Source organism: Callithrix jacchus, chromosome 21 (assembly GCF_049354715.1).
Source record: "Callithrix jacchus isolate 240 chromosome 21, calJac240_pri, whole genome shotgun sequence".
NCBI classification, from domain to species: Eukaryota; Metazoa; Chordata; class Mammalia; order Primates; family Cebidae; genus Callithrix; species Callithrix jacchus.
In genome coordinates this window covers 5282644-5299220 of record NC_133522.1, presented here as the reverse complement: position 1 = coordinate 5299220, position 16577 = coordinate 5282644, and the positions used below count along the sequence as shown (strand labels likewise).

At 39.1% G+C, this 16577-nt stretch overlaps 1 protein-coding gene across 2 annotated transcripts in view; it reads right to left on the bottom strand.

Annotated features, from left to right (window-relative positions):
- Positions 1–16577, bottom strand: part of PROS1 (protein S) — an 84831-nt gene that overhangs the window by 44550 nt on the left and 23704 nt on the right. For both annotated transcript variants that reach the window (XM_035282834.3, XM_035282835.3), the window contains exons 2-3: positions 10128–10285; positions 7153–7177 (exon numbers count right to left, since the gene is read on the bottom strand). In XM_035282834.3, coding sequence (XP_035138725.3) covers positions 7153–7177; positions 10128–10285 — 183 coding nt within the window. The remainder of the gene's footprint in view (positions 1–7152; positions 7178–10127; positions 10286–16577) is intronic.

The window sequence follows — 16577 nt, the reverse complement described above, 5'->3', positions numbered from 1 at the left end:
TATCCTAGTATATCTCTTAAATTCAGCCTTCCCTAAAGCCCTCAGACATGGAGATAATTCAGCCGAATTCTTTCCTACCTTGTAACAGTGATGTGGTACTGATAAGAGTGCACATCTTGTTTAAAGTGGAGAGTTCTATAAATGTTTATTAAGTTTACTTGTTCCGGATCTGAGTTCAAGTCCTGGCTATCCTTGTTAATTTTCTATCTCGCTGATCTATCTAATATTGATGTTGAAATCTCCCACTACTACTGTGTGGGAGTCCAAGTCTCTTTACAAGTCTTATGTATCCTGTATTGGGTGCGTACACATCCAGATGCGTCAGCTCTTCTTGTTGCGTTGATCCTTTTACCATTATGTCCTCTTTTGATCTTTGTTGCTTTAAAATCCATTCCACAGGGGCGAGAATTGCAACCTCTGCTTATTTATTTATTTATTTATTTATTTTTGCTCTCCATTTGGTTGACAAATCTTTCTCCATCCCTTTGTTTTGACTCTTTATGTATCCTTGCATGTGAGATGGGTCTGGATGCAGCATACCGATGGGCTTTAGCTGTATCTTTTGATCGCGGGATTTAGTTGATTTAAATTTAGGGTTACTGCCATTTGATGTTAGCTGGCTATTTTGCCCATTAGTTGATATAAGTTCTTCATTATGTTGATGCTCTTTACTTTTTGGTATATTTTTAGAAAGGCTGATACTGGGTGTTCCTTTCTATGTGTAATGCTTCTTTCAGAAGCTCTCGTAAAGCTCTTGTAAAGTCATCTTATCTTTGGTTCTTTTGTCCTTCCTCTTGAATCATCTACTCTAAGACTTCATTTATTCTAGTGTCAAAACTTCATTAGAATCCTCAGTTTTGAGAAAGCTTTATATTGCATCTCCGGAGAAAGTTTAGAGTTAATAACAGCTATAATTCGAAAGCCCTGAGGCTTTCAAATGTTTCATATGGGTTTAGGACCCAGGCCAGACTACAACTTAGCTTGAACACATAAGGCACCTTATATAGAAGCCTGCGCTAATATTCATGGTAATACTCTCACGGAAAAGTGCGTTCAGTATGACAGTGAGGAGAGCCAGCTGTTTTGCTGCTCCAAAGCTGTACAGCACAGAGCCCTCACATTCCCACTCTCTTTCTTCCCACACAACAGGATAGAAAAAATTGAGGAGGGTAAATGGGAAGGCGAAAGCAGGAGGGAGATTGTCTCTGCTTCTGTGACCTGATGAAGAAGCTCCCACAAGAAAAGGGATTAAAAACAGAAATTGGGACCATAAGGAGGGAAAGGCTAAGAAACAGACCCTTTCTGGGCCGGGCACGTCATGCCTGTAATCCCAGCACTTTGGGAGGCCAAGGCAGGAGGATAACCTGAGGTCAGGAGTTCAAGACCAGCCTGACCAATATGATGAAACCCCATCTCTACTAAAAATACAAAAATCAGCGAGACATGGTGGCATATGCCTGTAGTCCCAGCTACTCAGGAGGCTGAGACAGGAGAATCGCTTGAACCTGCGAGGCAGAGTTTGCAGTGAGCCAAGATAGCGCCATTGCACTCCAGCCTGGGCAACATGAGCGAAACTTTGTCCCCCCCCAAAAAAAAAACAAAGAAAGAAATGGACCCTTTCAAGTCCTGGTGGTCAAGGCAGAACATCTTAGGGAAACATCCTGCTACATATACCTTTACTTATACTTATCACCTTTAGTTTTATTAACAATCTAACTGGTTTCCTTTTGCCGCTTGCTATAGATACCACTTCCTAGCTATCTTGATTTAGCAATTCTAAACAATAGCTCGAACAGCCACTGACACCTAGACAAAGGTTGTATTGTACTTACAGTGGAGCAAGAGTCAGGTAAATGTTTTATTTCTCCAAGAAACTACTTTATATCCCTCTGCCTTTAAGTCATAGAAGAGGCACCACAGAAAAGGCTGAATGTCTGCTGGCTCTGACTGAGGAGCACAAGGCTGAGTTATTCATACTGCGCCCCTCTCACAGTACACCATGACTGCTGGTCTTTGAGAAGCCCGTCATTTGCTTTTAGAAGATATACATATATTCCTTTCTATCTCCATCTCCTCCATTTCTACTTTCATTCACCCTTTAAGCAATCATTCTAAAGGGTTATTTTGTTTTGTTGGATTTTTTTTTTTTTTTTGAGAAAGACTCTCTATCTTCCAGACTGGGGTGCAGTATCAGGAGCATGGCTCACTGCAACCTCCACCTCCTGGGTTCAAGCTATTTTCGTGCCTCAGCCTCACGAGTAGCTAGGATTACAGGCCTCGCCACAACTCCTGGCTAATTTTTATATTTTCACAAGAGACAGCGTTTCATCATATTGGTCAGGCTGGTCTCGAACTTCTGACCTCAAATGATCTGCTCTCCTCAGATCATTTGAGGTCAGAAGTTCGACCTTCTGCTCTCCTCTCTTGATATTTATATTTTTGACATTTATTTGACAGAGACAAATCTGTCATTTGTCTCTTAATCTTACCATTCATGTCTCTCTTGTAGGATAAATTCTTAATTTTGTTATAATCAAATGTATTATTTCACATTACAGTTTGTGAATTTAAAATTTCCTCCCATGCCATCAGTCACAAAGATATTCCCTCATATTGTTTAATTTCATAGTTTTATTTTAACATTTTTGTCCTTATTCCACCTAGAATTCACCTTACATTTGGTGGTCATTAGACACCCACATTTATGTTTCTGCTAATACCTGGCCACTCTTTGCAATACCATGTTTAAATAATCCACAGTGACTTACAGTATCATCTTTATCAAATATTGGGTTGTCATATATACATGAGTCATTCTCTGAACTCTGTTCAGTTTCATTAGTCTACATGTTCTGAAAATACCATATGGTTTTATTTCTTTAGCTTTGTATTATTAATATTTGATGAGGTGTTTCTCTCTTTTTTATTTTAGACATGTGTAGATTTTTATTCCCTCACTTAAATTTTCAAATGAGTTTGCTAAGTTTCTCAAAAATATTTTTTGAAAGAAGATTGCTCCGAACATATAAATTTGAGGATGGATAGTGGCTCACACCTATAATCCTAGCACTTTGAGATGCCCTGGCAGGAGGATTGCTTGAGCCCAGGAATTTGAGACCAGCCTGGGCAACATCATGAGACTCCATCTCTAAATATATATATATATATATATAATATGATAAAATAAAATCAGTTTGAGGAGAACTGATCACTTTATAGCATCACTCAATTCAAGATCATGAAATATCTTTCCATCAATTCACTTTCTATGTCTTGAGTATTAAAATTTTCTCTGTAGGGTTTTTATGTGTTCTTAAGATATTTCTAGATATTTTGTGGGATTTGCTGCTATTGTGAATGATATCATCTTTTTATTTTCTACTAGACTATTGCCTACATAAAGAACTACTGTGGATTTTGTAGGAGAGTCATAGAATTATCTAAATATCTTATGTGTTCTAATATTTTGTCTATGGATTCTACTTTTTCCAGTATTATATCAATTAAAAATAATGACAGGTACATATTCTAGTTTATGATGTACAAAATCCCTATTTTTCTTTCCTTATTACACTGCATGTAACCTCCAGTACTTTTCTTTTTGATCTCTACCATAAAGAAACTATATCTAAAGTTTATCCGTTAGGTATAATGTTTACTATAGATTTTGTTCACTTTCTTTCTTTTTCTGTTTTTTTTTCTCTCTCTCTTCTTCCTTCCCTCCTTCTTTCCCTCCCTCCTTTCTCATGCCAACTTCCCCGAAAGAATCCTATTTTATTCTGGTTGTGGCCGGCATTTACCTTCTGCAGTATTAATCCTGAACTGAAGTGTGAAAATTTGGAAGATAAATTATATGGTTATTCTACCTTTTCTTATAATCTTAGCTTGACAAAAGCTTTTATCATAACTAAGGAGTGACCTCTATCCACTGCCTTTTCTGTATGAACTGAGGTGATAATACACTTTTAGAGGTGGGGTCCTACTATGTTATCCAGGCTGCTGTCAAACTCCTGGCCTCAAGTGATCCTCCCACTTCAGCCTCTTGAGTAGCTGGGATAACAGACGTAAGCCACCATTCCCAGCTGATCTTCTGATGTTAAATCAACTTTAAATTTCTGGAATCATTCTACTTTATCATGATACTATTTTTAGCACACTTAAGATTGGACTGAATATCATTTTATTTATAATTAATTCAGAAATCAAAAGGAATTATATTTTTCTTTTCTTTTATTCCCTCACTGAAATTTTAAAATGAGTTTATTAAACGTTGTCCTTATTTGGTTTTGGAGTCAAGACTGCACCAGCGTCTTAGAATAAGCTCACTTTTTAGGACAGTTTCTTAATAAGAGAAATATTAACAATTTATTAAAATTTGGAAGAGTTCATTTGTAAAACCATCTGGATCTGGGTTTTGGGAGAAATAGGGAGAAGATGGGTTTGGCTGCAGTTTTAACTTGTTTCATACGTGCTTGTATAACTAAGTTCTCTATTGCTTCCTGTGAAATTACAGATATTTGACGTTTTTCTATGAACACGTCCATTTGATCTAGGTTTCCGAATACATTTGACATAGCTCTTTGGAATGTTTATGCTAATCTTTCAGTCTGTGTGGAGTCGAGGACAGTTTCCCTTTCTATCTCGTGCTCCGTGTATTGGCATTTCCTCTTTCTCCTTTTGCTTTTCCTTCATTATCCTTGCCGGACGTCAGCCTGATATACTAACTAACGTTTTCAAAGAATGAGAATCTGCTTTGTGAATGCTCACTTTTGTTTTTCTGTTTCACTTATTTCTACCTCTGTTTTCGTTATTCCAAAACGTCTCATTACTCGGGGTTTGCTCTAGTGTACGTTTGGTGTTTGTTTTCTCCGTGGGAAAGTTCAGGTCATTTTTCAAATCGGTCCATTTGTTCTATCACTCCTGCCTTGTCGGTTAGAACCTGACTCCCCCACCGCACACACCAGCAGGTCTGGCAGCTTTTCCTCTACCCAGGCGTTTCCCACACTTCTTGTTGTTCATTTTATTTTGTTATTATCAGTGCTTGGAATCTTCTTGTTTCTTTAGAGAAGATTTGAAGGAAGGAAGTGAGCACTCTGGGCTAATTCACCAACTCGGCAGGAATTAGAATTGAATAATAAATAAAAGTAATTTATTTATTTATTTTTTAATTTTTTTCTTATTTTTTGCCAACTCATGTCAAAAAATGACTCCTAATGTTTATATTTAGGTTCAGAGTTTACCATTCTTCCCAGGAAGTTTCTCTCTCATTAATAGAAACACCCACTCTATTAGATGATACTAGCCCTATGGAAATGGTAATTATTTATTGTATTTCCTAAAAAAGAGAAGAACACAATTTAAAAGCTATAATGAAACCCACAGTACTTATTTCCAAATCGCATGTTTTCAAGATAGTACATGCAATATGTAGACCCACTGAAGTGCTTTAGCCCCTGAAAACTGAGTCTAAATATTGCCCCAAACGTGTGGATTACGGTTCTTTAATTTCGTTGGTGACCTTGTCTCACTACAAGGATCCACCTGTATGAGCTGCTGTAGTTAGTAAAAGTACTGTTCCATTTACCAGAGAAAGAATTGTTTTGCTTTTCAAATCAGAGCCATCGGCCTATAGAATATACACATCAAATAACAACAGCTTAACTTAGGAAATTTTTAAAAATGGTTTTTAACAGTGGAATTCACCACACGTGCCTTTATACAAATAAAAACCAAAATATGAAATTTAAATAAAAACAAATCATAATGAAAAGTCCATTTTTGTTTCATATGATGGGTTGATTAAACAAGAATACATCTGAGGAAATTTTGACACAGCGAGTTATGTCTGCACAAATACTTACTTGATGGTTTAAAAGCTCTGGAGTTGGAAAACACAGTGCACACCTAAATTACAGAACCTGGAAAGCTATCGACTTGCTTACCCTGACACAGCTAAATGTTTTAGGTCTAAGCCTAGAGCCCGTATCTTGTGTTTTTGTTTTAATTTGTTTCATTTTAAACTTTTTGTTTTTAAGCATGTTTCCAAATGAGATAGGCAAAGAGAAGAAAAAGTTGAGTGGGGCCAAAAACGTGGAACTTAAGAGAAAGACAAGGAGAAAAGCAAAATATTTTCTCTAAGGAACTTCCCCAGAACACACAATGCTGCATTAAAATGGCGTTTATCTTTATGCAAATGTACTCTGATCAGAGGAATGTATCCTCCAGAGTGCCTGAGAAAACACAGCCTCAGTCCACGGCCTCACCAAAAGCAAGAGGTAACACTGTGTTTTTTCATGCACACATAATTATTAATAGCCAAATACTGTCTATTTTTATTATAAAATATCTATGTTTCTATTTAAAATTAAAAAGCTGAAATCGTTTTGATAGACTATATTTTCTACACTTTAATAGTACAAATTTTTGTTTTTTGTTTTGAAAAGTGAGGGGTAACATGTAACTTCACAAAAGAAAACATCTTATTCATGGATGTATACCTATATCCCACTGCCCTTTTAAAATACGCAGCTAAGGCTAGGCAGGGTGGGTCCTGCCTGTAATCCCAGCACTTTGGGAGGCTGAGGAGGGTGGATACTTGAGGCCAGGAGTTCAAGACTAGCCTGGCCAACAGGGCGAAACTGGTCTCTATTAAAAATACAAAAATTAGCTGGGTGTGGTGGCATATGCTTACAATCCCAGCTACTTGGGAGACTGAGGCACGAGAATCACTTGAACCCAGGGAGGCAGAGGTTGCAGTGAGCCAAGAGCAGGCCACTGCACTCCAGCCTGAGCAACACAGCAAGACCCTGTCCGTCCCACAAAAAAAAAAAAAAAAAAAAAGGTTAACCCCTGAAAACTCATATGCTCAGAGACTACGTCTAGCACCTCAATATAACTGAGCATCAGCCCAAGGGCTTCATGAGAAAGTAAAACATTAAAATTTAAAATGTCATGTGGTAATTAAAGAACCATTCCAAATTGATCAACATGTCTTACATAAAAAGGTCAACAAAATTGCATCTAAAGTGAAATCTCACCCCTAAGGATAATGAAATTATATTGGATAGAATGAATGGGTGGAGGGTTAGACAAGAGCATATCTAAGTTCCCTTCCATTTCTAAGATTGGATAATTGAGATGTTTTGAACTTACCTAAGTATTTTGGATAAAAATAATCCTAGAATGAAGAAAAAGAAAGCATATATCTTAGCAAACACAAATTTCATTATATAGTTAAAACTTGATTTTATAATGTTTTTATATTACAGATGCAAATAAATTATATATAACAATCGTTTCATATTATAATTTTTTATAGAGTAAAATATACCAAAAGAAAACAATAAAATTAAACAAATAAGGTACTTAGGCTTAAAGCAATATGGATCAATTAATCATGTTTCAAAGGCTTCTATCGGAGAACAGGCTATTTAAGATGGTAAATATAATCATCCACACCCTCTTTCTTACATCCTTTAGTTTTTCCATAATGATTAGATAACATTTGAAACGTTATATGTCATAATGATCAACACACCAGATTCCACGTTGAATCACAGCAACATACTGTTTTTTTCTTTCTGAGACAAGGTTTCTCTGTGTCACTCAGGCTAGAGGGTAGTGGCGTGACCATGGCTTACGGCAGCCTCAACCTCCTGGGCTCAAGCAATCCTCCCACCTCAGTCCCCCAAGTAGCTGGAACCACAGGTACATGCAATCATGCACAGTTAACTGTTTGTTGTTGTGAATTATTTTTTTGGAGAAATTAGGTCTCACTATGTTGCCTAGGCTGGTCTCAAACTCCTGGTCTCAAGCGATCCTCCGAACTTAGCCTTCCAAAGTGCTGGGATAACAGATGTGAGCCAATGTGCCCAGCTAACAGTGACATACTTTGAAGTGAATTAAAGTAGACATTTATCTTGTACATCTATGTATATGTTATACCTTACTTACAAATTGGTTGTGTACCAAAAGTTTATCTGTAAATCAGCCATTTGGAGTAAAGAATGTGCTTTCTTAAAGGGAGAAAAATGTTTAAAATTTCTGATAGTAAGGGTCTGGTCCACAAAAGCATTCTTAAACCATAATATATCTCCTGTGTACCATTAACAGCACAAGAATAGCTCACAACAAACTGGGATTTCTAAACAAAGACATACACAATGTCACCACTTAGTAAGTACCAAACATAAGGTCATCCAGAACTGAGTCAAAGGCCTCATTCTTTCCTTCTCTCACATGTAAACCTACACAATGGATAACAGGATTCAAAGGTGAAGTTGTGACTGTCAGAGGACTATATTAGAGATGTGGAGGCATAGGCAGTGGCGTGGGGACTGGAAATGTGGGCTGCGGTATTCGGGACGTGGATGGTGAGCGGTTGGGTAGGGTTGAAAATGATCACACCTATAATCACAAGAATCCTAACACAGTAACACATGTTTGGCGGGGGTGGGCCAGGGCACTGTGGTCACACAGGTAATCCTAGCACTTTGGGAAACTAGTGTCTTACACACCTGTAGTCTCAGTGACTTATGAGGCTGACACGGGAGCACCACCTGAGCCAGGAGGGTCAGGGCTGCCACTGCACTCCAGCCTGGGGGACAGAGCAGGACCCTGTCTCAAAAGAAAAGTAACTTTTTTTTTTCATTTCTTCCCTTTCTGTCTTGCTCTTTCTATCATTTTTTTGTCTTCTGTCTATGGGACCAATGTTAGAATTCGTGGAAGGGAGGAAGCACAGAAATGAGTTTTCCTTCCTCTCTATCTTTCCGCCTCTGCATTGAGGCCTTCTCCCTCACTCTGCTTTTGCTGCTTAGAGGCTAAGGTGCAAGAATATATCTACGATGTTAGAAATACATTCTCAGTATTAATGAGTGAGGTACCAATATGGTATCTTGGGCAGACAGGCATGCCTTACAGTATTCCAGAATAACAAAACAAAAATTAGAATAGACGGGGTAGAAAACAGGTAAAACAAGAAGGGCAGAGTGTTGCTCATTACTGAAGGGTGGAGCAGTTTGCATACTGAAATTTATTACACTGCTCTCTCTACTGTGATATCTATTTAAAATCTATTTAAAATTTCAATAACATTAGAAGGGGCCGGGCGCGGTGGTTCATGCCTGTAATTCCAGCACTTTGGAAGGCCAAGGTGAGCAGATCACGAGGTTAGGGGTTCGAGACCAGCCTGACCAACATGGTGAAACCCTGTGTCTACTAAAAATACAAGAATTAGCCGGGCATGGTGGCGTGTACTCAGGAGGCTGAGGCAGAAGAATCGCTCGAACCCAGGAGGCCCAAGATGCAGTGAGCCGATCGTGCCACTGCACTCCAGCCTGGGTGACAGAGCAAGACTCTGTCTCAAATAATAATAACAGATGATATCTACAAATGTGACTTAAAATCTTTCATGTAAGGTAGCAGTAGGCCAGGCGCAGTGGCTCACGCCTGTAATCTCAGCATTTTGGGAGGCCGAGGCAGACAGATCTTTTAAGCCCAGGAGTTTGAGACCAGCCTGGCCAACATGGCAAAAGCCCAACTCTATTAAAAACACAAAAATTAACCAGGCATGGTGGCACATGCCTCTAATCCCACCTACTCAGGTGGCTGAGGCACAAGAATCTCTTGAACCCAGGAGGTGGAGGCTGCAGTGAGCCGAGATCCTGCCACTGCACTCCAGGCTGGGGAACAGAAAGACTGTCTCAAGAAATAAAAATAAAAATAAAATGCCAATGGAGAAATTTACTGAAGCACTGTGATAAGAGTCCAAACCAACACACACACCCACGCTAATACTTCAGTCTTCCTCTCCCCTCCCCCAACACTATCAAATTCTGGTTAGGAGAAAATATTTACAAACCATGAGATCAATACTGTTTGCTGATAATGAGGTGTGACTGAACTATAATTAAGTCAGAACAAGCTGCTATCAGTGATCGTGTGTGCCAAACAACCCCACTTGCCTTTGAAGGTACTTCCTCCTGAAATGGAAGGGGTTATGTGTGGAAGGTGATACACGAAATGATTGACTTTAAAACGGAACACAAGGGAGCTCAGGCTGGAAACGTGTAGTCGGCACTAGCGGTGTGTCTAAATGTGTGGACTTGATAGTTTCCATAGATGCTTACCGTTTCCGGGTCATTTTCAAAGACCTCCCTGGCTTCCTCTTTATTGCATAGTTCTTCAATGCATTCTCTTTCAAGATTACCCTGTTTGGTTTCTTCAAGCATAGAATTTGCACGACGCTTCCTGATCAGGACTTGTGAAGCCTGTTGCTTCGACAAAACTGAAGGAAAAAATAAGTTTCTATGAATTAAGCATTTCCCCATTTACAATATACTGTTTTATTAAACAATAAGAGTTAGAATCATTTTCTGCCTATGAATTGTGTGACATTTAAAATCAGTATGATCGAACTAAGAAAAAATGCAGATACAGAAGCACTTTGGTTAACAGTTCAGAGAGCAGGTCTGCAGCGCAGCTGCAGCACTCGTGTAACGGTCTACACAAATTATCCACGTTTATACCCGAGGTTAAACACACCAGATAATAGTCAACGTTTCCTTCATTATGACTACATTGGAGAAAACATGCTGAGGCCAGGCGTGAAGGCTCATCTTTGTAATTCCAGCAATTTTGGAGGCTGAGGCCGAAGGACCACCTGAACCCAGGAGTTCAAACCCAGCCTGGGCAATAGAGTGAGACCCCGTTTCTACAAAAAATTATATGCATATAATTTTTTATATATAGATAATATATAATTTACATATAGATAACATATAAAAATTATATATTATATATTATAAATTATATATAATTTTCATAAATTATATGTATATAATATATAAATATATGTATTTGATATATATACATATATTTTTTTTTTCTTTTTCCTGAGACAGTGTCTTGCTCTGTCACTCAGGCTGGAGTGCCGTGTGTGATCTCAGCTCACTGCAACCTCCGTCTCCCAGATGCAAGTGATTCTCCTGCTTCAGCCTCCTGACTAGCTGGGATTACAGGAGTGCACCACCACATAAAAAAAAATATTAATTGGACATGGTGGTGTGCACCTGTAGTCTTTGCTACCTGGGAGGCTAAGGCGGTAGTGCCACTTGAGCTGAGGAGTCCAAGGTTACAGTGAGCTGTGATCATACCACCTCACTCCAGCCAGTAAGATCCTCACTCTAAAAAATATAAAATACAGAAAAAAAAAATGATGAAATGCCTGTGTCAAAAGCCACAGTCCTAGCCAGGCCTGGTGGCACGTGCCTAGAATCCCACTATTCAGGAAACTGAGGCACAAGAATCATTTGAACCAGGAATCCAGAGGTTGCAGTGAGCTGAGATTGTGTCACCACACTGCAGCCTGGGCGATAGAACAAGACTCTATTAATAAAAAAAAAAAGAAGAAGAAGCCATACCATCTTTAAAGCAAAAGTAGTAAACTTTCTCGTTTTAAATGAAAAAGCTTTGTGATCTCTGTGGAGATGGAGAAATACAGGAGTACAGCCCAATCAGCTGTGAGAGATACTCGATAGGCCAATGCATCTGGTTATTCACAGAAACAGGAAAATAAAAATCCATAGAAAAAGAAAATTTTATGCAAAGCACAAAATACAGAAGGCAGAGAGAAAAAATTGATGACTTTGACTTCCTAAAAATGTTTATACAGTTGAACAGCAACAACAAAAATAACACAGTTCAATATCAAGCAACAGGCTGGAAGAAAATACTTAACAGCGTATAGAATAGAAAAAACAGCATCCAGGTAAGCTGACCAATCCAGAAATGCCTGTGTGTATGGTTGTAAAATATAAACAAAACACACTGTAAAGAGACAATCATACAAACCATCGCTACAGAGAAAAAAAGGGCATAAATGTAATTAAATGTTCAAATCAAACTATTTTAAAAATTGTATTTTTGTATATTAGACTGGCAAAACTTTGAAACACTGATAATATCAATTATTGGTGAAAGTAAGGGAAAACATGTGTTCTTGTCCACTGGTAGTGGGGCATAGACTGGTAGGTTTTATTTGAAGGTAATTTGGTAAAATTTAAAGCACACATGCTCTTCAACTCAACAACTCTGCTTCTAAGTATGTCCTACATATAAGCCCATGTGCTAGAAAAAATAGAATTATTTACTGAAACACTATGAGATCAAAAAATTTTAAATGACTTCAATATCTATCAAGAAGAGCACAGGAGCAGGCCTGGTGGCTCATGCCTGTAATCCCAGCAGTTTGCGAGGCCGAGGCAGGAGAATCACTTGAGCCTATGTGGGGTCAAAGGCTACAGCTGGCTATGATCACACGACTGGACTCCAGCCTGTGTGACAGAGCAAGACCTGACTTAAAAAAAAAAAAAAAAAAGGAATTACTGACTTGCCGAAGCAGAAGTTTAAATGTAATGTCTAAACAAATTAATTGAGTTAGATTTATAACCCTATCTCTTGTTATCTTAATCATGTTCATTAACATAGAAATTAAATAAAGGACGTATGTACATAAAATATGGCACTTTGTGATCGTGCTATCTGCCAAGAGTGTTACTGACTGATCGGCAGTCCTGTCAACAATGAAAGAGGGTACTTGGGCAATTACCTCATTTATCTGAAGTACTTTTATGCATGCTACTTTGTAACAAATAGCATGGGGATTTTTGAACTTCACAGGGAATATGTGATTCCTTCTGGGGAAAACAACACTTTCACTGAAGGGTGAATACAATTGATTGAATTTTTTTAAAGAAGGCTAAATGCACTTAGGAAAAAAAGCACCTTAAACATTCACTTCTTGGTCTTTCTTCCTTACAGAATACGAACTTTTGGAATTGGGAGTTCGATAGTGATTTTTAAGAACATCTCCTTCTCCACATGGGCCTCCACTACAGGATACAGACCAAGTGTAATAACACATACTGTATCATGCTTGTGAAAGCAAAGGTCTAAATCACCCAGGGACGGGCAAGGTTTTCGAGTTCTTAGCAATGTTCACTTAAGTTTATAAAAGTAAACAGAGCAAACTTTATTATTTAAGAGAGGACAAAACTCAGATAAAGAGCATGCAACATATTTTCTCATAATTGTAAATAAACAACAGAACTACAGCTAGATCATAGGCATCCCAACTCTCAGACCTGCAATCCATTAATTATCGTTTGCAGCTTTTCAAAAATCAGCAAGTTTTATTGTCTCTATTGTTGAGAGGAATGTCAGAAAATAAAAACTGTTAGGCTGGGCACAGCGGCTCACACCTGTAATCCCAGAACTTTGGGATCTCTTGATCATGAGGTCAAGAGATTGAGACCATTCTGGAAAACATGGTAAAGCCCCATCTCTACTAAAATTACAAAAATTAGCTGGATGTGGTGGCTCACGCTTGTAGTCCCAGCTACTCAGGAGGCTGAGGAAGGAGAATCGCTTGAACCCAGTAAGCAGAGGTTGCAATGAGCCCAGATCGCAGCACTGCACTCCAGCCTGGTGACAGAGCGACACTCCATCTCAAAATAAATAAATAAATAATAAAAAAGAATAAATAAAAACTGTTAGACCTCTGTCCTAAGGGGAAATTAAGCTAACACAAAATTTTGTCTAAATATATTTGCACCAAATTTGGATTTCATCTAGTTCAGCCCAACAATGCTTTAAATTGGTGTGATACATAATTATGTTCAAAGCGTGAATTAATTCTTTCACTTGATATTCACACAATGAAATAAACTATAAGACAGAATTATCATCCCTATTTTCCTACTGAAGAAATTGAAGTTGAGAGTGACATGATTTGCTACAAGTTGTGCTAATGGGATTGAAATATACCCATCCTCTCAGCCCTGTGCTCTTTTCTTCTGTGTATTCTGCTACTCAAATGTCCATGATGGACCTGATTTAATTATTTTCATTTTACACATTTTTATTTGGAAGTGTATTTATCAGTACAGTGAAACTAAATTATAGAGACACTGATGGCATTAGATATAATTACTTTATTATAAAAGAAAGACATGGTAATGAATGTACGATGTAAGATTTTAAATCTTCAGTGGAATGCGCAGCTTCAGGTTGATGCCATTTCCACAGTGAATTATTTCTGTCTGCCTACTCTCCAGGGTCGGCAGCTCTAGAACTGCTTTGGCGCCTCCGTATTCCGAGAGAAGAACTTCATCTCCAACTTCCACGCGGACTTCCTGAGTCCCTTTCCTTGACGGCCCAATCCAACAGCAACTACCGTTGCTTTCGACACTTTTCCCGAGAGGTTTCTGGAAGCATGATGCCTTCTTTGGTTACGGTTTTGCCTGCACTACTTTCAACCACACAATACTCGGTCAAAGAACAGAAGAAACTTTCTACGTGTTTGTTCTCCCGCGACTCCCGCTGCCACAGCTCGTACTCTGCTCTTGCACAACTGCCAAGAGCTGATTGTAATTTTTGTAAAAGAAATTATGTGGCCGTGCAGTGGATAAGGTTGCTGTCTTAAATAATCAGCTGTCCTTTACAAAATAAACCCATCCATCTAAGAGAATGGCTTTCCAAACAGTCTACTGCTTCTTGCCGGAAAGATACAAACAGGACTTCATGACCCAACTTAAAACTGCAGGACTGTGGGATGAACAAGCATGGGGTTTGAAGTGCTTTCACCAGTTGGCTCAAAGTCCTTCTGCCCAAAAATATTCACCCCACTGACACGCAGGGAATATCTAAAAAGTTCCACTATTTACCGTATTAACCATGACATATAAGCACATAAATGTTGTCTTACATTTGTCCTTTAATCCTAATCATAACTGTTCTAAGTAGATTAAAATTTTCCATCTTATATACATGAATAAGCTTAAACTTAGAGCTGAGTTAATTTTACCAAGTTCCCACAGCTGAGAACAGCGACAACCAGCATCCACAGCCTGCTCTGTTTTGTGTTAGCACACTGTCCCTTAATCATTTGTTTCCCTTGTTTGTATTAAGAAGCGTCTCAAGAAAGTCCTTGTTAAAAGCCCAACTATGTTGCTTGAAAAGTGTTACATTCAGATTCAAGATTTTAGGTTATACAGTGGAGTTTATGAGTCTTTCAAGATAAGAAATACAACTGAGTCAGCTTGATTTTTTTTTAACTTACCTGAGTCACTCCTCCTTCAAAATCATGACCAAAACACATGGAACAATTGTGACAATAATGAAACCAGTGTGCAAAGACGAGGTGGGATTGTCTTTGAAACTGTATTCACAGCCTTCAAATATTCTCTTCATGTCAGAGGTAAATCTTTCTTTTTTGAGTGTAAATTTGATTGACTTATCTTCAAAAGTAATTTATTGTTACTGGTTTCATAAAAGCACCTGTAATGATAGTGACGCTGGCACTGCCTCTGCTAACAAGCAGACTTCCCACCGTCGATAGAGCCCCATCTTGTCAAGGGGAAGTCCCTTCCTCAGGTCCCCTTCGCCCTGCAGGTGTCCAGACATGCCACCCTCTGTTCAGGGAGGGCAGGACCAAAGACCTCCAGGTTGTCCAAAACTGATGGGTCAGGTGAGGATGAGACGGCAGATGGAGGGAGGTCCAGTCTTTGGGATAGCTTAGCCTCTGAAGCTCTTCCACTTGGCTCCCTTGTGTTTTTGCAAAGACGGTCCTCACTTTCTTCCTGCCAGAAGCTCATCTCTCTTCTAGTTCTTTCTGTCTCTCTCTTCCCCAGGCTCTCCTTATTTGGCATCCCAAAAACAAAAAATTGCCCTTGAAAGAACGTCTCTGAGAAGAGAGTCTGTGGCTAGCATTAGGGTCGGCCGAGTATTTTTTTCTTTGTTTGGGCTTCAGTGTTGGATGAGATGAGGGAAGCCGGCTTTCACTTTGGAAACACAGAGAACCACCAGATAATACTTTGAGATATAACCAGGCTTCACACGTCTCACTTGTTGAAATAGCATATTTTATTTAAACCAAGACTGAGGCTGGGGGCTACGGCTCACAGATGTAATCCCAACACTTTCAGAGGCTCAGGCGGGAGGCTCCCTTGAGCCCAGGAGTTTGAAATCAGCCTGGGCATCACAGGGAGACACCATCTCTACAAAAAAACTTAAAAAGTAGCTGGGCATGGTGGTGCCTATCTGGAGTCCCAGCTACCTGAGAGGCTGAAGCTGAAGAATTGCTTAAACCCAAAAGGTTGAGGTACAGGGAGCCCTGACTGTGTCACTGCGCTCCAGCCTGGGTGACAGCACAAGACCCTGTCTCAAAAAACAAAACAAAACAAAAGTCTGAGAAAAAAGAATTGCATATATTATTTTTAAAGTTAGTTAATAAATGGGCCAGGCATGGTGGCTCACACCTGTAATCCCAGCAGTTTGGGAGGCCGAGGTGGAGTGATCACTTGAAGTCAGGAGTTCGAGACCAGCCTGGCTAACATGGTAAAATGCCATCTCTACTAAAATACAAAAATTAGCCAAGAATGTTGGTGGGCACCTGTAATCCTAGCTACTCGGGAGGCTGAGGCAGAAGAATTTCTTGACTCTGGGAGGTGGAGGCTGCAGTGAGCTGAGATTGTGCCACTGCACTCCAGCCTGGGCAACAGAGCAAGACTCCATCTCAA